The sequence below is a fragment of the Protopterus annectens genome, chromosome 1.part1 (genome assembly GCF_019279795.1).
Source record: "Protopterus annectens isolate FY-2018-M chromosome 1.part1, PAN1.0, whole genome shotgun sequence".
Taxonomy (NCBI): domain Eukaryota; kingdom Metazoa; phylum Chordata; order Ceratodontiformes; family Protopteridae; genus Protopterus; species Protopterus annectens.
In genome coordinates, this window is record NC_056726.1 from 331,165,928 (window position 1) to 331,189,174 (window position 23,247).

Below are 23,247 nucleotides of genomic sequence, written 5' to 3' on the forward strand. Positions count from 1 at the left end.
GATTTGTTAGCCAGGGACCTGTGAACTCATGTAGATAGTAAGCTAACCTTCGACCAACATGTATCCAAGGTAGTAAGAAAATCTTTCCATGTTTCTCAGCAGATACGCAATGACATGACATCTAAGTCCATACAGGCCATCATACCAGTCTACTCAGCCCTCATCAGACCCATTATAGAGTATAATGCCCCCTTCGGTATATACCTAACCAAACACATGCAGCAACTGGAATATGCACAAAGGTTCCTTACAAAAAGAATCCACAGAGGAAACACAATGTCCTACACTGATCAACTGAAAGCCCTGTCTCGTTACATGGTATCATACAGACTTCTGAGTGGTGATATTTGCCTGGCATAAGAGGCATCCCTGACCCTTTTTTGATGAAGCTTTTGCACATGCACAAAACAAACAGCTTCAGATCTACCAGATTAAAAAACCTAAATTTAGCTTGCAGTATAAATAGCGCATGCTGAAGAGACAGATATGTTTCTCAGAGAATTCTCATTCTCCGGAACAGACTACCCATCTGTCTGAAACAAAGTTCCTCCCTATTCCTATTTAAGGACAATTTGGACCAATGGATGGGTAATCGAAAATTCACCCGTAGTCTTGCACCTATGTCTCTGATGGACAGAGGTAGTCAGTAAATCACCCCCTATATAAATCATATTTGTGGGTCACATTTGGGTTGCATGGCTAGGCTTGTAAGGGCCCTATTGGTTATTAGCCTAGTATGCACCTATGAACATATGATTGGTGTAATGTGGGCACTAATACTGAGTTCTGCTGTGATTGATGTTCCGAGTTCTTCTGTGATTGGTATCCTGAGTTCTGCTGTGATTGATATGAGGCAAGTACTAATCCTGAGTTTTGCTGTGATTATTATAAAGTGGGAACTAATCATGAGTTCTGCTGGGACTGGTGTAAGGCAGTTACTAATTCTGACTTTTCCTGTAATTGGTGTAAGCAGATACTAATCCTGAGTTCTGCTGTGATTGGTTTAAGGCAGGTAGTATTTCTGAACGAGACACCAGTCCACCAGAGGATGTATGCACATCATCCATTTACCTAGGGACAGTTTGGAGCATCACCTGCTTGCTCATCTTTGTGAAGCTGGAGGAAACTGGAGACCCCAGTAAGGGCACATGCAGGGAAGGGGACTGTATGCAGATTTCACACAAAAGGCAGTGAGCAGAGAACCAAACCAGAAAGACAGTTAGTGAGAGGCAGCAGTACTGAGCCATGCACTACTCTGCCATAATGAAGGTTGAATTAAGTTTCTTTGATACTGTTCCCTTCTTACAGGAGTTAAGGGCTACTAATTATTTAAGCAAAATGACCAATGTTAATTTTGCAGTTTATTACAAGACAATGTTTGGGGAAACTGTTAGTGATTTTTGGTGACGTCATTCTACTATCTCACAGCTGTGATTAGCACTGACTGAGGAAACAGTAGCCAAACAACAAACATGATGTTAGCATGTCACGTTACTCAAAATTTCTCATGGCAGCTCATATAATGGCTGTAATTAAACATGACTATGTTTAACCAATATGATGGTCCATTGGGCAACAGGCAAGTCAAAAGGCAATGACAGTGTTATTCTTCAGGAAACATATCATGAGTTGCTGAAAGCTATTACCAAAAATATGTTTTCTTTTATGAATGTCATTTCATAGTCAAGTAGGATTAATGATTAGAATATTTAGTGGTAATTTTTTATAAACAGACTAATCTAGTCTCTCTACCCATTTTTTTCTAAGTACTTCCACTCCCACATTAAAACAGGATACAGTCCGTTAAGAGGATAAGTTTGGGTGTCTCGTTGCATTTTACATATTGTGAAATTAACTTACAAGTTTATTGATATTTTTCAACAGTTGCAAGCCTTTTTTTGAAGAATATCAGAAAAGTCAGAAAACATGTTCTGAGTCTGACTTCAGACTTGTATTATTGTTTTAAGACAGTTTTATCACAATACAAAGTAAATTTTCAAGTATTTATTAGGAACTACTGTCACATTAGGTTATATTTGTTTTGCTAGCTTCTACAGTCAAGTGCAGTATTTTAGCATTCTTCTTTCATGCTGCTATTGTATTGCTGTATACAAAATGAGATGATTTTGTTTTGTGTTTCTAGCAAAGTCTAGATGTTTTCTTTCTTTTTTCCTTTATTTTGGTTTAATTTATTTTTTTTCCTACTGTAGCTGCTTTACATTAGCCATGTTGGGAGATCTTCCTTAATTATCTGCTTCACCTTCCCTTGACTCATCTGATTACTCCTATTGAGCAGGGCCTGACAAGTGGGGAAATCCTTAGTATAAGCAGTTGGGGAAATATGTGTAGAGGACATGACACCGTTATGACAACAGCAGAAGGCTTTTTTGGTTTGCTGTATTCACTGTCCTGTCTAGCTCCTAGTGTGCATTGCTTATGCACATGGCTCTAGACTAAGTACCTTTGGTCTCCACCAGTAACTGCTAATCCTTACTGTAAAAACTAGCCCCCCCCCCAATTATAAGTAAACTGGCAAAAGTAATGCTCCACTGTATTCCTGCTAACTTTTCAGGGATTTCATTCAGTATTTGAAGTGAGCCAACTATATTGGAGTCAGGGTCCAACCATCTACACTGCAAAGCCAATAATGTTTTGCTTTATCTTTCATACAGAACGATCATTTCACACAAACTGAAATTGATGATACCATCTTTAGTGGTATGCTGTTGAAAAGTGCTAAAACTTTTTTGTAATTGAATTTATCTTTGTTTACAGGCAAATCAGACAGAGGCACTTTCTCATCTTATGGGAGGGATTCACAGTTACAAGGCTGCCACCAGGTAAGTGAAAATTTTCTGTCATTTGCTCGGTCATAATTTGCATCCTTCACATTCACAAAGCAAAATCATTTGCTGGTTTTTACTACATCTATGATGATTATCTGAAATAGGTTAAAAAGTTGTTGTGTGAGTTGTAACAGAATAAGTAACTTAGAACGACTTCAGGACAGAATCTTAGTAAGTGCAGATTTGTGTTTTATATATTTTTTCAGAAGAGTAAATGGATACTTGGATATCTGAAATTCTTCTTTCTTATTGCAATCAGGATCTTGATCTATGGTGGCATCCTATATTTACAACTGGAATTGTGAAGTTGACCATGTTCTCTTTGTCTGTCTCTGTTTCCTCACGAAAGCGGAACCATTTCATATAGATTAGGCCTAAGCATTGAATCTTAATATGGGATAGATGTATATAAAGTAAATAAGAAAAAAATGAAAGAGAACGCATAAGTTTTAAAATAAGTATTGCTTTCCATGTAAGTAGTGTTTATTTCTCTTATCTGAGTACCATGTTTCTTATGAGATCTTAACAGCCTCACAAGCACAAAAAATGAAGGCTGTACCTTTTGATCAAAGTTAGACTTTCTTTGAACAAGCCACTGATTTTCTTCGCTTTTCTGATGTCACTGACAGAGATGGTGTTGTATTTGTTATGCCATTAACATGGTCCATATCTTCATTATTCACACTTCTGATTTCTGTAAGTTGAATATTATGCCTGCGATTGTATTTCAGTCTAATACTTCACTTTATTTTTCTGTCCAGTGTCTTAGGGTATCCTTTTTTCAGCTCTGTCATGTGTCTTTGTCGAATGCTGAGCACTGGAAATTTACCTGTGCATAACATGTCCTAGGGTGTGTAACAGTATTTGTTGTTTGTTTCATGCATGCCAGGACTTGTCTGAACCATCATCGTTATCTGTATAGGACTACCAAGTGGCTGTTTTTCCCCATCTAGATTCTTGGAGACTACCAATGATACAATCTTGTACTGTAGGATTCTCTTCGGTATGTACTTGCCATTTGAAACATCAACCCTTCACCCCCAGCAATTTATATAAAACATAAGTTTTATGATCTTTGTGAGCATTAGAATTTTCTTCTTTGCTATTGAATTCAGAAGTTTACTTTCCTTCTGCATTTACACATAGCCAATTTCATAAGGTTTTCAACATATCTAAGAATAGCCTCTTGCCCACTTCTGTTTTTTTTTTATTTTGCTGAAGACCTTTGCCATGTTGTCCCCATACCTTTTCTGTGTTCCTGTCACCCTTTTTGCTTCTCTGTCAGTTTTACCTGCTTTCCTGTGTGTACATGCATCTGTATCTTTCAAAGTCTGTCCACTTTCCTTCCTCTCTTTTTTCCTTCTTTTCCCATTGCCTACTATCCATTGACTGAATTTTGCTCATTATGCATCTTTTCTTCTGAAACTTTCATCTGTTTCACATGGTCATTCATTCCTCATGTCTCCTACCTGCCTCACTCAGCTGTTACAGTACTTGTCTTTGTTTACTTCTTCTCTGCAGTTTTTCCTGGTGTCTGCTTTGGTTTTCTTATTCTTTATAGTTTCCTTTTTTGCCAGGAAGAAGCTTAACATTTTCAGTTAGTTTTCTGGGATTAGTGCTGCTGGTATTTTATTTCCTTACATTGAATGTAACCTGTTTAATTCCCTGTTGTACCATGTTTGCTTACTTTACGTAAAACATAATATCTAACTTTGAAGACAACTGCAATGGGCAACCACTGCAGTTTCCTCTTTTTACTTTTTTTGCGCACTGTTTTTGGATCCTCTTTTTACATACACAACTCAGCACATTTCTGAATTTCCTCTAGCCTCCATGCTCAAGGGCACATATTTTCTGGCAGTGTACGTATGTTGTATTCTTGTGTGACAGGCTATGAGACTCTCTTTTCTGCATATGTAAAACTCTTGACCTATTTTAATGTAGAATGATGTGCCAGTTCCATTCTGACTGGCATTTACTTGCAGCGCAACTGGCTTATTCACATAATAGCATTTTAATTTTGAAGCTCAAAAACTATTTTCTAAAGCATCTGAAAGCTTTTTGTCTGTGTTTAGCTCCACTCCTAGGCTAAATGTTGCATTAACAACTTCCTTAGAGGAATTGTTGTCTCAGACATATTAGGTGCACATATTAAAAGATACTGTATTATTCCTAGAAAATTCTATGATGCCTGTTCGTCTTCTGACCTTGTCATTTGTACAGTATTTTTGTATCTGACCCCACACTAATAGATCACCTTTATCTTTACATATTGTTTCAACTCTTCAGTTACTTGGACTTACACTCTTTGAAATACCTCTGGGGCTGATAAAATACAGAATGGAAGTCTAACAAATCTGTGTCTTTCTAATATTATGTTTAACATACACAGTTCATAGCTTGTGTTTTCCATTTTTGTCTGCCAGGAGCCATGATTTGCATCTAGTACTGATGGAAAATGTAGCATTTGTAGTCCTTGAGACTACTTCTTCAGCCATAAACAACGGGTACTCTATTGAAAACTAGGATAGCATTCTTGCAGGTTAATACATGTGTGAGTTTTTTTTTTAAACAAAAAAGATCTTTATTAAATTATCACTTATGACATAGGCATTTATATAAATGCTTTAAAAACTGCATTTGTGCAGTTTTTATGCTTGTATTCCGCTCAGCAAGTGCCTTCCAGGTGTTCTGCAGAGTCTACAGCAGCAGAGAGACAAAAGAGTGACTTTGGAGTGATTAAGTATCACTTTTCTGCTTCTCTTACTGTCTTAAGTAATTCCGCCTAAAACGCCAGTTTTTTTTAGCGAATCTGTGATTTAAAAAGTTTGTTATTGCTACATATTGTACTTATTTGCTGCCTGCACTTGAATTAAGTCATTTTTGTGTTTAAATAATCTGTTTAACTATTGGAGGCTACACACTAAAGTGTGATAGCATTTTCTGTGCATTTAAAGTGTTGTTTTGATTGTATCTACTCTATTTTCTGGAAAAATATATATATATACTTGTTACCCGCCTTTCTGAACTAGTATAGTCCAGTTTTCAGGTTATTGCTGAATCCAGGGCTGAGTTACAAGTTTCTGTGTTGCCCATACCTTACTTGGATAGAAGGAAGTTTCTCTGTTCACCTATGAGAGAGGGAAGTTTTGAGCAGCCTATCTGTCCCTGGAGGAGTGGTTTCAGCCCAGAAGTTAGTAGTTTATTAGCCATTTTGGGCTAATTTCTATCTCTTTCACTCCCCTGCTATAAAAAACGCATTTGTACGGTTTTGTGCACCGGGCAGCACCATTTAGCTAGAGTTAAACTATTCTCGGCTCCACGAAGTCTACTCTTCAATTTTTCCCTTGGAACTAGACAAGCCTTCAACTTTAGCACTCAAACCATTCATTTCACAGTCAAGCACTTGCTTAAAACTCATAGCAAGCACTAATTAACCCTAGCAGTAGACCCCCCCTCTACTATCCAGAAGGACAAAGCTCTCTATTCGTCCACACCAGCCAATCAGAAAAACAGCTTACTCTGCTTATTCAGGCATGTCCAAAGGGCAGTTTCTGGTGTACTCTCCAGTCCATCTGGTAAATCTGTGCATTTTGAGGCAATTTTACAACTGTCTCATGTACACAGACAACCCTCTCCTCCTACCACCAAACACTAATATATGCGAGAGATGCAATTATACAGCCAAACTGGAGGCAAAGCTCTGTCAACCCAAGACTGGAACTGACAGTCAAGAGGAGAAAGGTAATACTTGCAACACACCACCAGTCTCATATAGACCTAATAAACCAACACCGGCAAATAACACACATGAATACATGAAAACATACTCAAAGGCTGTAAATAAAAATCTGCAAAAGCAACAGAGACCTCCAAAGCAGACATCCAAGCAACCTCCGCACCCCATCACCAACCATGAAACATATACTTCACATAATCAGTGTGCCACGCAGTCACAGCCCTTAATGCAAAATAACATACCCCAACACACTAGTAATAGGCGACTCTATAGTCAGGCACACTAATGTCCCACTAACTAGGCTGGACAAGGAGAAGGTTACAGTTAGCTGCCTGTCAGGTACCAGGATCCACCACATAACACAAGCACTCAGATCACTCCAGAACAAGTACAAATACAACTCTGTCATTGTCCATGTTGGTGTGAAGTACCTGAGACGTACCTCCCTGGACTACATGAAAAGAGACATAGAAGAGCTCTCTGATCATGTAGCCCAGGCCGGTATGACCCTGACCCTGAGTAGCATCCTGCCCTCACCAAGAATGATGCCACAATATAAAGAAATAATGATCAATTTCAACAATTGACTAAGTTTCTGGTGTCATTCAAAGGGGATCCAGTATCTGTCCACCTGGGATGACATGCTCGACAAGCAACGTTGCTTCGCAAGAGATGTCTTGCACCTGTCACCCTTAGGCTTTCCAACACTAGCCAAGGCTCTTGCCACCCCATAGTGCCTTTTTTAGGCAAGGCTCAAAAGACAAACTCACCACCATAAATAGCACAAGTAACCAAAAACTGAGGGTAATGCTACTCAACGCCAGAAGTCTAAACCTCAGAATGCACGCACTCGAGGCACTCCTCAGTATGGAGAACATAGACATCTGTGCAGTAACAGAAACCTGGTTTAAGGCTCCTGAGAGCACCCCAGCACTACTAGGCTGTAACTCATACCATACCTTTCAGCCACAGAACCAGGACCGAAACACAAAAGGCGGGGTTCTATCTATATTCATCAAGGATACCCACACCTCCAGGTTAGTGGCGCAGCACAATGCATCAGAGATCATCCATGTGCAACTAACAATGGGCAAAACTGCAATCCAAATTGTAGCTTTCTACAGATCACCCACCATGGCCCAGGACCCTCAATCCACATTTCTGGAGACACTGGGAAATATGAAGGTCCTACCAAACACCTTAATACTGGGTGATTTCAATTACCCAAACATAAACTGTGAGAACTACTCAAATACTAACTCCCTTGCCCAACGCTTCCTAGAATTTATAAACTCGAACGCCCTATCACCAACATGGGCGACCAGTGTTCCACACCGGAGGTCAACCCCTCGCTGGTTAGATCAGACCATAGACTAATCACTCTGGATATCCACATTCCACCCCCCCCCCCAATCAAGGAAACCACCATGAAAAACTTTTCAAAAGCAAAATTCACGTTACTTAAGACCGAGGTGGAAAGGTTCACAGCCCACATGCTAAAGGACAATACTGTTCAAGCTGCTGAAACCTTTACAAAGGCACTCTATGAGCGTCTGCAGGAATGCATGGATCGTGCTATCCCAAGTAAAACCAAGACTCACCCCTCCAAGAAAAGGAAACCAGTCTGGTGGACCCCTGCCATAAACAAGCTATACAACAGAAGGAGGAAACTAGTACAGAAAAGAGTAAAATCCCAAGAAGGAAAGACATCCCTGATCAGTATCAGCAAGAAACTGCAATCCCTCATTAAATCATCCAAGGCTAGTTTCGAAAGAAAAGTTGCCAATGATTCCAAAGATAACCACAAAGCGTTCTTTAGCTATGTCAAGAACCTAAGTGGAAACTCTCAGATCTGCTCTGAGTTAGTGCAGAATGGCACAAAATGCACTGAACCGACTGATATTGCAAACATTCTGGCAGACAGGTTTAGTGCAAACTTCACTCCCCTCTCACCCCCTAAAGGGCCCATAACCATACCAGAAGAATGTAGGGCCCGGTCAATCACTGGCACACAGGTTAAAACAGCCCTATCCAAAGCCAAAAACACAGCTTCAATGGGACCGGATGGGGTCCCAGGCTGTGTCTTACAAGAGCTCCAAAATGAACTAACCCCTCACCTAAACACACTGTTCAAACTCAGCCTCTCTACAGGCTACGTACCCACAGAGTGGCGCACAGCAACAGTTATCCCACTCCACAAAGGTGGAGCCACAACGGACCCTGGGAATTATTGCCCTATAAGCCTGAATTGCCTGGTCTGCAAGGCTATGGAACGCATCATCATGGAACTCATTAACAGAGACATTGGGAACCTCCAAACCTTGGACCCTACCCCAGTTTGGTTTTGTTAAGGGCAGATCATGTTTCCTAAACCTGGTGAACTTCTTTGAGATGGTTACCAAGGCATTAGATGAGGGAAAAGAGGTCCACACAGCCTACCTAGACCTCGCAAAGGCTTTCAACACCATTCCCCATTCTAGTATTATAGACAAGCTCCCCAGCTTGAACATAAACCCCTATGTCACAAGATGGGTTGCCAAATGGCTCATGGATAGAACCCACATGGTGAGAGTTGCAGGCTCTACGTCCGACTCTAAACCGGTTACAAGTGGCGTCCCCCAGGCCTCAGTCCTAGGACCCCTCCTGTTCAGTATATACTTCTCAGAGGTACAGGCAAGCATAGGAGGACTATGGCTGACCAAGTTCACAGATGACTGCAAACTAGGGGCCATAATTGATTCTCTGGCTGATACAGACACCCTCCAGATGGGTCTCACTGAGACTGATACCTGGTGTCAAAATCATGGCTTCAAGCTAAATGCCAAAAAGTGCATAGTCATCCCCTTTGGAAAAACAAAGTACCCGCGAACTACCACATAGGTGGTAGTCCCCTAAATACAGAAAATGTAATAAGGGATCTGGGGACCCAAGTAGATAGTAATCTTTCCTTTGATAATCATATTGCCAAGGTGGTTAGAAAATCCTTCTATGTGGCCCACCTAATCACAAAAGGGTTTGCATCTAGAACAAAAGAGGTTATTGTGCCTCTCTACTCATCACTCATTAGACCCATCATAGAATACAACGCCCCATTTGGGATGTACCTTACAAGATACCTGCAACAGCTGGAAGGCCAAAAAAGTACTTCACCAAGAGGATTACTGGCCTCAAACAGATGCCCTATGCAGCCCGACTCAAGAAACTCCAGCTGTACTCAGTTGCATACCGCTTACTCAGAGGTGATCTCTGCCTGGCATACAAGGCCATGTCCAACCCAGAATTGATGGACATGCTCCACCAAAAAAAAAAACAAATCCCAGAGAGCCACACGCTCTAGAGATATAAACCTCACCACAGTGATAAATAGGACATGCTGGAGGGATAGATTCCTATCCCAGAGACTCCCCATGCTTTGGAACAGGATTCCAATATACATCAGGCAGAGCCCCTCACTAACACTCTTCAAGAGAAACCTTGATGGGTGGATGGGAAACAGAAAATTTACCATGGGGATCACTGCACTGGCTCTGCTGGACAGTGGTGCAGGGAACTAATGGCTCTGCTGGACAGTGGCACAGGGAACTAATGGCTGTGCTGGACAGAGGCACAGAGAACTAATCTAAGGGGGTGGTGAAAGCCAACACATTCTGGCTAGGCTTATAAATGCCCTTGGGCAGCTAGCCTAGTACTTATCTATGAACCTATGAAAACAAACCATATTGACATAATCATAGTTTCAGGAATTTTACATCACAAACAATATCGACATAATTTTAGTTGTAAACATTATACATCACTTATAATCTACCCAATCATTGTCAGTCAAACATTACATACCTCATTCAAAACCTGCGTTCTTTTAAACTTCATTCCTCCCCTGTATATGTTTCCCAGAATTCCCAGTTTCCCTATGTAATTTGCTCTTACCATTTTCTAAAGATCCCATTTTCAGTTATTTTACCTCTTTTACTATATTCGCTACTTATAGGCAGTTGGTTTAGACTTTGATTTCCATTTTCTAGTAATTGCTTTTTTGGTAGCCACCATAATTGGACTCTCAAGACCTAATGTCTAGGCAATTCCGATTCTGTATCATAGCTCAGAAGAATCATGTCCCTAGTTACACCAATTTGCTCACCCAGTATCTCTGATAGAATTTTCTGCAGGGAATCTTTGAAGTATGCCAGTTCATTACACTGCCAGAAAATATGTTCCTAGTTATCTCTTTCTTTACCATCACACCTCCAACATTTGCTGTCCACCTGAGGAAACATTCTCTGGAGTCTACTCAGGGTATACAAATGGTTCCACTTCATATCATTGAATTATCATTTAATCGAATTTCAAATCATCAAGACCAAATTGTTGAAAACTCATTTCATCGAAAACTCATATCATCGAATCTCAAATCGTTGAAAACTATAAAGCAGCTACAAATAACACCCCAGACACTGTTTACTACACTTGTGCAGGGGGGCAAGCCCCCCCTGCACCCCGTATGTGGGGGACTCCACCCCCCCACACACCCCCGTAATTAAATATACCAACTCCAAGGTTGCACTACAGTGGGGTTAGGAAATTACCTTTTTCCCCCACATAGGGGGTGCAGGGGGGCTTGCCCCCCTGCATAAATGTAGTAAAAACTTTGTGGAATGTTATTTGTAGTTGCTTTATAGTTTTCAATGATTTGAGATTTGATGATATGAGTTTTTGATGAAATGAGTTTTCGACGATTTGGTCTTGATGATTTGAAATTCGATGAAATGATAATTCGATGATATGAAGTGGAACCATACAAATATCTGTGTTAACATTTCCAAGCAAAAATCCTAACCCTTCTAGATTTTGTTGCATATTTGGTAGACAAACATATATCCCCTCATTATTTCTTTGTGAATTGCTTATCTAATATCTCTTCTCAATCCTTTCTAACCTCCTTGGAATGATTCTTATAGTTATCATGCAGTATTTTATATGCTGTACTTATTATTCCTTTTTTTAACAGCAGCTTCTGTTCTAGATTCTACTAAAAACTCTACCAGTGCTGGTCTTTCATTTAGGACCCCCCCCCGTTTCTTTCTCTTTGTCTATACTCTGATAGCAATCCTTGATAGAGAAGGCAATCTGTAACCTGTAGTCCAAATAAATTCTTAGCATCCTCTTATTCTATTACCTTTCCCTTTCTAGTTATATGGTCTCAATACCTTGGTTCCTTTTCCAGTTTACTCCAATAAATTCCAGCCCCTTCTTGCCTGTTGTCTTTATCCCTAATTGGAGTCATCCCTATTGCCAAAATCTCCTATCTCCATTCCAGTGTTGGCTTAGTTCTTGTTATTTTTCTTAAAGGTCTGCATCCAAAATCACAGTCTCTCTTTGTTTCTTGAGCCCCCCCCCCATTTCATCATCATCACTTTCCACTTTGAATTATAGATTTCTGCTTGTACTATGCATAGGAGCCTTAACTGTGTAGCTCTGACATACCCCTTCAAATTGAGTAAACCTAATCTGCCTTGTTCTGTTGGAAGAATCATCTTATCCTACTCGATTGACACTTGCTGTCTTCTTCTCCCATACTTATAAAATAAGATAAAATACTTCAGCTCTTTATTAATTGCTATCCACAAATTCTCCTCTGGCTGTTAAAAATGTGCCTGACCTGTGTATAGCACTAAACTGACTAAAGCATTTTAACTGCTTGAGTCGCACTATCCGTATCCATGTAACAGAGCTTCCAATTTCTCAGTTTTTGTAATAACTTTTGTTTAGTCTGTTCCCACATATCCTTAGGTTCCACACTGGTACCATTTTTAATCCATACTCGTAAATGCTTCCTTTTATCATGTCCCCATAAATATGGATATTGCTGAACCAATTCATGTGTGGGTACATAATTTACTGCTATTGCCTTTGTTTTAGCTTCATTAATTTTGTATCTCAAAAAGATCTGAAACTGACTCACAATATTGCACAACACTGTAATGGCCTTTTCTGGCTTTATCAGGTATAAAATAATATAATCTGCAAATTATATCCTTGAATTTCTGAGTCCTTTATTTGTTTGCCAATGATTTTAAATATAATGCAATTAACAAAGAAGGAAGATGACATCCCTGCCTGGTTAATCTGCTCAAGCAGAAATTGTCAGAGAGGAACCCACCCACTTTAATTGTCACCTGTGATCCGTCATAACTCCTCCTAATCAACCTTATAATTTCATCAGGGAATGCAAATGCTTCTTTTGCCCTGCTCATAAAGTCCTAGCTTTCTCTGTCAAATGTTTCCTCTGCATCAAGACCCACCAACAACAACAGCAGTATTTTCTTACATTCTGTTTCCCTTTGGATCATTGTTGTTCTGTTAATGTTGTCAAATGTTTGCTTCTCCTCCACAAAACTATATTGATCCATATCTATTAATTTTCGCATCACTTCTGGTATTCTTTTAGTCATAATAGACAGAAACACTTTATAGTCATGGTTTAGTATTGAAATGGGCCTGTATGAAGTTGGATTTGATGGATCTTTACCCTCTTTAGGTATCACATCTACCACCACTTTCTTCCAGGTTGTTGGTACTTCTCTAAAAATACCGTTAATCAATACCTTCCAGATCTTTAGCTGTTTTCCCTCCTAGCTTCTAAGCTTCTACAGTAATACCATCTATTCCTCGGTACTTTCCTGTAAATTGGTTGTACATCACCATTTTTATATCATCTCCTCCTATCTTGTTAGTAATTAAGCCTTGTCTACCTATAACCTTGGCATAGTTAGTCCTTCCATAAACATTTCCATTTGTACCTTTTCTTGATTTCCATATTTATCTAGTTTATACTGACTTTTGTAGAATTTCCAAAATATTTGTAATACTTTTACAGGATCCCTTGTTATCTTCCTTGTTATAGGCTCCCTAAGCCCTTTCTGTTTTCTCTTGCCTGAGTCATTCTTGTGCTCTATAGTTATTATCAAAAACAGTTTCTTAGTAGCAATCTTTCTAAAACCATGCATATTGTCAAAGTAATCCCTTGTTATCTGTTTAGCATTCTGCAGTTGCTCCTGTTCTTGTTCTATAAGATTCCCCCTATTTTGTAATACTTTAATATTTGTCAGTACTTCTAAATTATTCTTCTTACTTCTTAACCATATCTCCCATTCTTTTATGTCCCCCCTATTTTTAAACTTCACTTTAATTTTATTCCACTCCTTAGCTATATTTTCAGAAGTTTCTCTCTTCTGTAATCGCTCCTGAATAATTTCCACTACACATTCCTTAAATTCCTCTTTTTTCAAAAGATAGGGTAAAGCACCAGTGTCTCATTTTTATTTCATTAGTCTGTATTTTTATTTTAGTTATTGGTGCATGATCTGAAATAGTTATTGGGTGCGTGTCAAGACCTTCAATTAAATTCACACGTTCCTGTGAAACAGTTTATAGATTAATACAAGGCTGTGTCAAGACCTTCAATTAAATTCACACGTTCCTGTGAAACAGTTTATAGATTAATACAAGGCTGACTGCCCTTGTGGGCCATTTTAAGCCTAGCCTATCACCCCATGTAAGAATCAAACCTTGTACTTTGTATCTGTAAGGTAAATACCCTAACCAAAACTTTGTGTAGCCTAGCCCATTTTTGTATATTGAGGAATAATATGTAAATTCACTCTGAACTCCTAATACTGAACATCTTCCTTGCCAAATATTTTCTTACATTTCTTCAAAAACTACCCTCCTTTGTTATATTTTCCCTTCCGGGTCCCTCAGACACATCTTCACTGTTACAAATCAAATTCAATCTCCATCTGTAAGTCATATTCCTTGCTGAAAGATGATTATTTCTCCCAAATGTTTCTTAAGCTCCATTATAGCAGTTTTTGGTGGAATATCAATATATGCCAATGTAAACCTCCTCCCTTGCCAGTACTACAAATTTGCCATTATTATATTTTTTTATCTTCTTCTATCAATATCGGAGCTCCTCTTGCAAGTAATTCTCTTTTCTTTTGTCCCAGGTGTTCCTCTGAATAACCATTCTGAAAAAAAACTTTCTTTATCAAAATCACATGTTCATTTCTTTCCAAGTGTCTCCTGTAGCATAGCTATTTGCACTCTACATTTTTAATATGGTTCACTATTCTTTCTTTTTTTGTATTTATCTATGAGACCATTGACATTTAAAGACATTACAGAAATCATCATTGTATTTAAAAAGTTATTATTCCCACCTTTTATGGGTAGCAGTTTTTTTCTTAAATGACTAGTTCCAGCTTTTGTGTTACATACATACATACACTGATTGGCAGGTTGATGTTTTATACAGTTGTTTCTTGTCATATCCATTTGAGCTTCTGCCACATTGTACAAAACTTTTTGTTTTACTGAAAGCCCTCAAAAAATACCCCAATACTCCTAAAACCTATTAACTTAATAATAACACACAAAACTATGTACATCTTCAAATATTGACGTTTTGCCCTCCAAATAGGAACAAATGTCCTAGACTGACAGCCACACTCATAAACTTGAGTTAACCTAAAAAAAGGTTATCCATGCTAAGATGCATGGTGCAGCATGTGCTTCAACTAAGTGTTGTTTAGTTTAGTCTTATCTTTGTAGCTTTCCCAGCTGAGTAAACACTTACATGCTTTCAGAGAACAGTATCTCCTAAGTATTTCTCTTTAGCAGATTGTCTCCTGTAGACATGAGGACCTGATACAGAATTGCTACTAAGCTTATATTTATTTGCTAGAAAAAAAGCCTTATAGTACTTAATATTCTTTTTCATTTACTTGACTTTTCTTAAAACACGTTAGTGGATGAAGCTTTGGGCCTTAATCCAGTCATTCACCTTTGCAAGAATGAGATAAAGCACATTAATTTTTCTTTTGTAATGCTCTTTTAAGCAGACTTTTTTCCTTTCTTTTTTTTTTTTCTTTTTCTCTCTTTTTGACATTGCAGTGCCTACATTTCTTAAAACTGAACAAGGAGAAGGAGTGAAGAAAGGAGAAGGACAAAAGAAAAAACACAGGAGCACCTGTTTGCATTGGTATCCCCATTACACTTTCTGCTTGAATAACTGAGAAAACTTTACTTTATGGCATGCAAAGAAAATTATGCACTATAAAAATACTACCATTAAGAAAAAAATGTGTTTTACTTACAGTTTACTTTCTCCCTCCTGTTCCCCTCTTCTAAGTATTTTTCCAAACATTAATGACATGAAGTAGGACATATGCTTTAGAGTCCTCTACAAGTTTAGCAAACTCCAAAAGTGTCCAATATTTCTTATTCTGTCATGTTTCACAAATATAATTATTGCTTTGTAATCCCACATTTGTCAATTTCCAAGTTACTAGTCTTCTTCCTCTTCATCTCCATCTCCCAAATCCCATCTTTGCTTTATTTCCAAAGTACTTTTGATTCTTCCAGTTGACTCTTGTGCTTTTTTTCTTCTCTCAAACATTTTCTGTTTAAACTTTGGAAAGGTTTCAATGGCACAGGCTCTCTGTGGCCATAAGAATAAGAAGCAGAATTTCCTTCTGTTTCACAGCTCACTTTTTGTTGGACACATTTTGTATTTCCTCCTTAGCATGTAATTCATCAAAAAATGATTTTGTCCATCCAGGGAAGAATATTTTGAAGATAGCTGGATACAGCAGTTTGAATCTCAAGCCTGCTTCTCGACATTCCCTGAATAGTGGAATACATTTACTCCCCTTCTGCCTGGTGTACAATGAATAATCATTCTCCACAAACTTTCTGCTGTCTTCCAGTTTTAGTACTTTGTCTTTCTGCCACAGTTTTGTCAGAATTGACAACTTCTGCTGGTAGGACTGCTTCTTTCCTATTGAAGCTTTATGTTGCTTTTTCATAACCAGGTTTGGAGCATGTACATGATGTGCCCTTTCAATTAACAACTCCTGCTGTGGAATACCAGTCCAGATGCTTTTTTGTGCTTTCATAAAGTTAATACAGTCTGTTTCTTCCAGCTTCTCTGGTACAGTAGAAAATTTCAGGTTTCCCCTACATGCTCTGTCCTCTAATTCTATTATTTTTTGAAACATCTCTTCTTGAACAGTCTTATATTCAGCCAGCCTTTTCTTCATTTCAACCTCTCATTTTTGCAGTTTTATCACCTCATCTGAATATCTGTTTAAAGTTTCTTCCATTTTTCCAGTCTTTTGTTGTATGAGTTGATATACTCCATCGGTATTTTGTTTAGTTTAATCAGGTCTCTGTGTAGTTGTCTTATACTTTCCTCTATGTTTATGAAAGTCATGTCTGGAGCTTGCACTGCTTTTTGCTGTACAGCTGCAGTATTTTCCCAGTCAGTGTTTTTTCCTCACCTTTTGTAGCTGATTTTCTTTCAGGTCCTCGGTATTTCATTTTTTCCCCTGGCATCCTGGCAGTGGACTTACTAGCCACGTACTGAAATTTAGCCAGAAATATAAATCCACTGGCATTCTCTGCTAAGTTTCTGTTTTCATACTGGGAGAGCTACAATTAAGCTGTTACTCAATGTGTAGCTATCTTGGAAGATCAATATACGTGTGAGCCTTGTCTTTCTTCACAACATTGGCAGTACTGATCACCCATATATTTGGTTTGGTTCTAATTATTTCTTTGTTTCCCATCTTCCTTTATTCCTGAGTACTACATGTACTTTTTGGGAGCATGAACCACTGATACAGCATCAGGCTGTATTTATATATAATGTTCTGAGAGGTCTTTCTCTCACTAGCACATCTTCTCCCTTGCATCCCTCCACTCCTCTTCTTTTAAACATTCCATTATACCCTTACCATCAGTGTACTCAAGCTATCCTATTTGGAGTCTCCTACTCCACCACAGTTTAAACCTGTATTTTATAGAAAACCAATTTTATACACTTGATGATGTCTATACTGTTTCTGACTTCTAAAATTCCAAATGTATCCACTGTATGTACTGTCATTGCTATGTATCATTGTGAAAATTTCTACTCTTATCTACTGATATGTCCATAATTATCAAAATTATCAAATGTATGTCTGTGTAATCTATGTATGCTTTGTGTGGAGCTTTTTTCCTAGGGCCTCTGATGAAAAGGGGTCACTTCTTGTACTGGGGAACTATCCCAGTAAACAAATGCTATTAAAGAAATAAATTAAATAAATAAATATTCTCCTGTCAAGCTTCCAAGACCTGTGAATAAATCAGTATAGTCATGTAGGATACCATTGCAGTGGTTTTGTAATGTCCAAAATGCCTTTGTGATTGTGTGTTTATTTTTAATTTATGCTGTCTTTACTTTTACATTGTAAATTCCTTTTACCATTCCTAGCTTTTCATACAATACATGACCCAGAATGTTAGAATTCACTTGTTTATGCAGAGCTATTTTAAACAAAAGACTGAGATGTGTATGTCTGCAGTCATGTGCTTCAGTTTTTGAGCAACTGGTGCCACAGTTTTGTTATGAAAGCAAAAACAAAAGCAACTTATCTGAGTGCTGGTAACTCAAAGGGATTGCTCTGAAAATCACATTCATTAAACCAAATTTTTTTTTTTTTTTTTTTGCATTGGGCAGACATGCCTCCTTGCATTCCTTCATGAAGGGAAACCTTCATATCCCTTGACCTGATATAGCTGTACTAGCTCTGTCATCACTGGACACTGGTGAAAGTGCAAAGTTGTGGATTGCTGATGCCTCCATTTCACACTATCAGAGCTGAAATTAATTTCGTTCAGAGAATTGCCACGTTACCAATACAGATAGCCAAAAGTAGGTTAACAATATACAGACAGCTCTTTCTGGAGTATTTCCTTCCTGAAAGCCTTATCTATTTTCCAACAAGGTGCATTCCGAACTTGCACCAAGTTTAAATTCCACATTTTGTCCATAATTCTGAGCATTTCTTTGAAACACTTAGGTGCATATTCTTGTTTCAGATATATTTTTAGATTTCACTGCATCAGGAATGAGCAAATAGTTCATTTTCACATATTTCTTCAACAGCATCCAACACTTTTCATCACACTTGGTTTTGCTTCTGCGCTTTTTAAAATGCGCTCTTTTCTAGCACATAAAAGCTGACTTTTTTCCTGTCATAGTTACAGTAATGCAAGTCTTAATCAGAATGATCTAAGATTCAGAAAGAACCCAGCCTTGAGCAATAAGTCTTTTAGAAAACGCAGCCCTTTAATGTGATCACAACAAATAGCACTTCAGAGTTATATTAACCACAACGAAGAAATGCCTCATTATCAGCTAATTTGCTTGTCTGAATTGCTCTGTGATTGCCACAAGCACCATGAAGCATTTTGCTGTGATAATCACCAGCACCACCTGCAGCCCATACATTGCATTGGCACAGAAACCCCACTCATTCACTTATCCACACACACATAGGTTCATAGGTTGGCACTGGGCTATCTGCCCGAAGGCATATATTATCCCAGCCACATTGTGCGGTATTCACCGCCCCTTTAGTAGTTCACTAGACCCTTGTACTAGCAGCTAGTACATACTTTCAAACATCACTCATTCAGTTATCTACACACACGCATACTTTCAAACATACGTATGTATGTGTGCTCACACACACACACACACACACACACACACACACACACACGGATACAACCTCTCACGACTTCCTGCGCGCCCATGAGAGGGGCACGTAGGACCCCCTAAATTTATATTTACCTACTCAGAAGTTGCACAGCAATGATGAAGAGAGAAAACTCCACCATTGCTGAAAGTTGTTTCATTGAGTTTACCTAATTTTGTTTGTATTTGCTTTAACAGCTGTCTGTAGATAGGCACCCACACTAATAAACAAATGAGTAATACATGTCAAATGCTTTCTAGGCAAATAGAAATTACTGAGAGCTTCTCCAAATGCTATTTTGTCTTTCTGCTCTTCTGGAAAAGTAAAAGAATTAAATACCTTTGTGGCAGCATTCCCAGCAAAATGCATGAATACAGTACACTAAACCTCTTCAGACCTTTTTTTCAGCTAGTTCACTTGCAGTGAGAAATACATCAGTTTTCTGGATATAGAGCTTCTAGTTTTTATCAGGTTTTTCTAGCAGTGAAAAAAAACTGTTGGTTGCATTTGAGTCATACTTCAGTGAGAATTATACTTCTGCATCTCCTAACATAGAAGTTCTTGACATCAGATATATTCCTTCACTTCTGCATATATATTTCTTAAATTAAGTTCTGGCAGGTATTGCTTCACTGTCTGAGAATGCACTGTGTCAGGAGGCTTAATAAGTAACAAAGAGAGATAAGAGATGTGGCGTAATCTGGAAAGATATGGATATATGATTTACTTTCAGTTGGTCGACTAAAATGTATGTTGCCATCCTGAAAGTAAACCACTGTATGTCAAAAATTGGAACTTTGACTACCTACTACACATGCACCGAGGAAGAACCTCAGTGCAAGCAACTTTAAAACATTGTTTTAGCAGGTGAGCAAGCTCCCTCCATCACCATGTGGAGGGATGTGCCCCTCACATCCCTGCTTATTATATATAATAACTCCAAGATTGCACTATCCATGGGGAAATGGAATATTCTCCCATGGATGGATTGTTGATCTCGCATACTTCTCGACTATCTGCATAACTGACGAAATGCGGTCGATTAAACAGTTGTTGACCAAAATCTCCTGTTAACCAAACCAATGGAATCCATGTTTATATATGCTATGTATTATTTATACACACACACACACACACACACACACACACATATATATATATATATATATATATATATATATATATATAGAGAGAGAGAGAGAAATAATTTTCATTGAAAAATTCATGATAAAATTCACGTGAGCAATCCTACCCTGTTGTAAATATTCATTCCACATTTGTTATTGCTATTGAACAATAAATGTGTCAATCCTACGGGATGACAACAGTATACTTCCATAAAAGTAAAACATCAAAAAAATTCTGAGAATGATAAGAAATATTACTTCTCCTTGTATCATCCTATAATGACATGTAGGAAACTCCCCCTTTAAAGAGAGCCAAAAAAAAGAGAGAGTCCAGACTAAATGCATATACACTATTTGCCAGCCATACATTGTCTTATTTAGACGTCTATTTTATTTCCTTTGACACGTGCCCAACATGACTAAGTGACCATGTTAAATATCTTTTGTTTTGCTTGCCCTATGTTGGGATGTACATGGGTCTTCAGCAAAGGACAGTATTTAAAGATAGGAGTGTTATTCTCATTGTGAAACTTTAGCTAATTTCCAGAATATGTGAAATTTTTTGTCAACAGTATTAATTGATTTCTTGCTCTGATGTCAGTCTTGGCAGTGACACATACCATATAAGTTAAGCAATAGTCCTGCTTGTTGTAAGTTTATCTTTCGAGATTGATTCCTCTGGAAATAATTTCATCTGTTTATAGTGACAGAAAATATTTCTTATACCTTCTCTTACCAGCTAATTATATGAGGACAAGTCCACTAGCAATGGTACTGGTTTGCTGCCTCAGCATAGCCTTGCCAGAATAGGTATACATTTAATGCTGGCATAATGCTTAAACTGTTTACCTCACAGACAAAAGGTACAGGGTTTGATTCTCACTAAGGGAAATTCTCTAGGCTTAAAATGGTGCACAAGGGCAAGCCTAGTACTTACCTATGAACCTATGCATAAGATTCTGTAAGGCAGATGTTTTAAATGTAATCTGAATGGATACAGATATGTTCTATATGAATATTTAGTTGAATAGTTGCTTTTTGGGGCAACCTGAATATTCTTATATGTCTCTGTCTGCTTTGACAGTGCTTGGAACTGGTCCTCAGAAGAATATCCTGATTCAAGTCATTAAATCTGACTAGAATTTGCTCCACTTATCTAATCAATTTTAATCCTGTCTTGATAACAACTTTTGGTAGAATCTCCTTTGTCCAGTCCTGTGTTGGGCTCCGTCTTGAAATGATAGCGCTCAGAATGCTGAGTGCTGACAAACTGAAAATCCCAGGAAAATAATGAATCTCAAAGATTGTTCTTCTCTTTAAAACTTCTTTTTTGCAAGGGACAAGCCCCCCTGCAACCCACTGATGAGTCCTGGCATTTCAAATTGTTACCATGTATTGACTTCATTCTTCTCCTTAAGGACCTGCATCCAAAATCCTGTTCTCTCATTATTTCTTGAACTTTTCCCATTTCATCGTCATATCTTTCCACTTTGATTTGTAAGTGTATGTTTGTATTATATACAGTCCAGATTTTCACAGAATATCAAGATTGTTGCCTCATTTTTTTTGCTCTGCTCCTCATAAAAAGTGTGTTTTTTGGAAATTAGTGAGGTTTGAATTCACTAAATATTGTCAGACATTTGAGTTTCAGACTTCATGTCCTTAAGAAAATGCATGGTGACACAAAACCTTTTCTTCTGTCAACTTTCAAATTTGGCTCTATTTTTGGGCATTTGTCCTCCCATTATTTTTGGCTTTGTCCAGGCTTCCTGACAGGTATAGTTATGTATACGAGACTTAACTGCCTAGCTGTAAAGTTTTCTTTCAAATCAGATAATCCTAGACCCCCTTATTTAGTGAGAGAATTAATTTATGTCACTTAACTCTTGCCTGCTTCCTCTCCCAAATAAATCCATTCATTCCTTATTAATTATCATCCATAACTTTTCCTCTGGTTGTTTTTTTTTTTTTTTTTTTTCATTCTTGTTACTTCCTATTTGTCCTAATGCTTCGGTTATCTTACTAATTTTTAAGTTCTTAATAACTTTGTGTTGACTGTTTCAAAGATATTCCAGTTCAAAATATTTTTTCATGAGTTAAGCTGTCTGATGCAATTCTGAGACTAGAATTTTCCTCCAAAGCTGTAATGATTTCCTGTTAAATATGATTAGGGAATTTTGGAAAATCTGCTACTCCATTGAAACATGGCCAATATCCTCCTAACTTTCAAGATGAAGCTCATTTAAAATAAAACATATTTTGGTAAGAATATATTTTATAATACTTATCATAATCAAGAATATTTGTTGTGTCTGCTTCAACTGTAGTTTTTCTTGACAGTGTTTTTTATTAGCAGCTTTTCTTGATAGTACTGTAGTGCTGTAATTTTTTTCATTACTAGACTGCGGTGGTGGTGCTGCAGTAGCATTGTCGCTTCATAGCAAGACATTGTCCCGTTCGATTCTCAGCTACAGCGTCTTCTGTGTGGAAGCATACATGAATGGGGCGTGCCTTCGTTGAAGGTTGTGCGTCAGGGTTGGTAACCCGGTACATAAAAATCCACTACCAATCATTAGCGGACCGGAGTTCCGCTGTGGCGACCCCTAACTGGGAAAAAGCCAAAAGACACAAACAAATTAAGCAACGTGTCTTGTTCCTCTTCGGAGTGATATATGTCGATCTCTTCATTCAGTAATTTCTCTGTATGGGTCTCTAAAATTGTATTGTTGTATGGAATTAAATAACAGCACCTTTGATTTGCAGGAGTCAGCAGTATATCCTGTAATGTCTTTTAGTTTGATTAACTGTCTCAAAAAATCGTCAGTCTTGTCCATTAGTTAGGATTGTGTTAGCCACTCCATAGAGCAGAGGGATAAAGCCCTGACTATGGCACAAGCAACCCGGGTTTGATTAGTGATTTGTGTAACTGATGGAGTGGGAGGGATGAT

At 38.1% G+C, this 23,247-nt stretch overlaps 1 protein-coding gene across 10 annotated transcripts in view; it reads left to right on the forward strand.

Annotated features, from left to right (window-relative positions):
• The window catches only part of TCF4 (transcription factor 4), a 2,211,973-nt gene that overhangs the window by 912,365 nt on the left and 1,276,361 nt on the right, over positions 1-23,247 (forward strand). For all 10 annotated transcript variants that reach the window (XM_044074967.1, XM_044074939.1, XM_044074975.1 and 7 more), the window contains one exon: positions 2,776-2,840. In XM_044074967.1, coding sequence (XP_043930902.1) covers positions 2,776-2,840 — 65 coding nt within the window. The remainder of the gene's footprint in view (positions 1-2,775; positions 2,841-23,247) is intronic.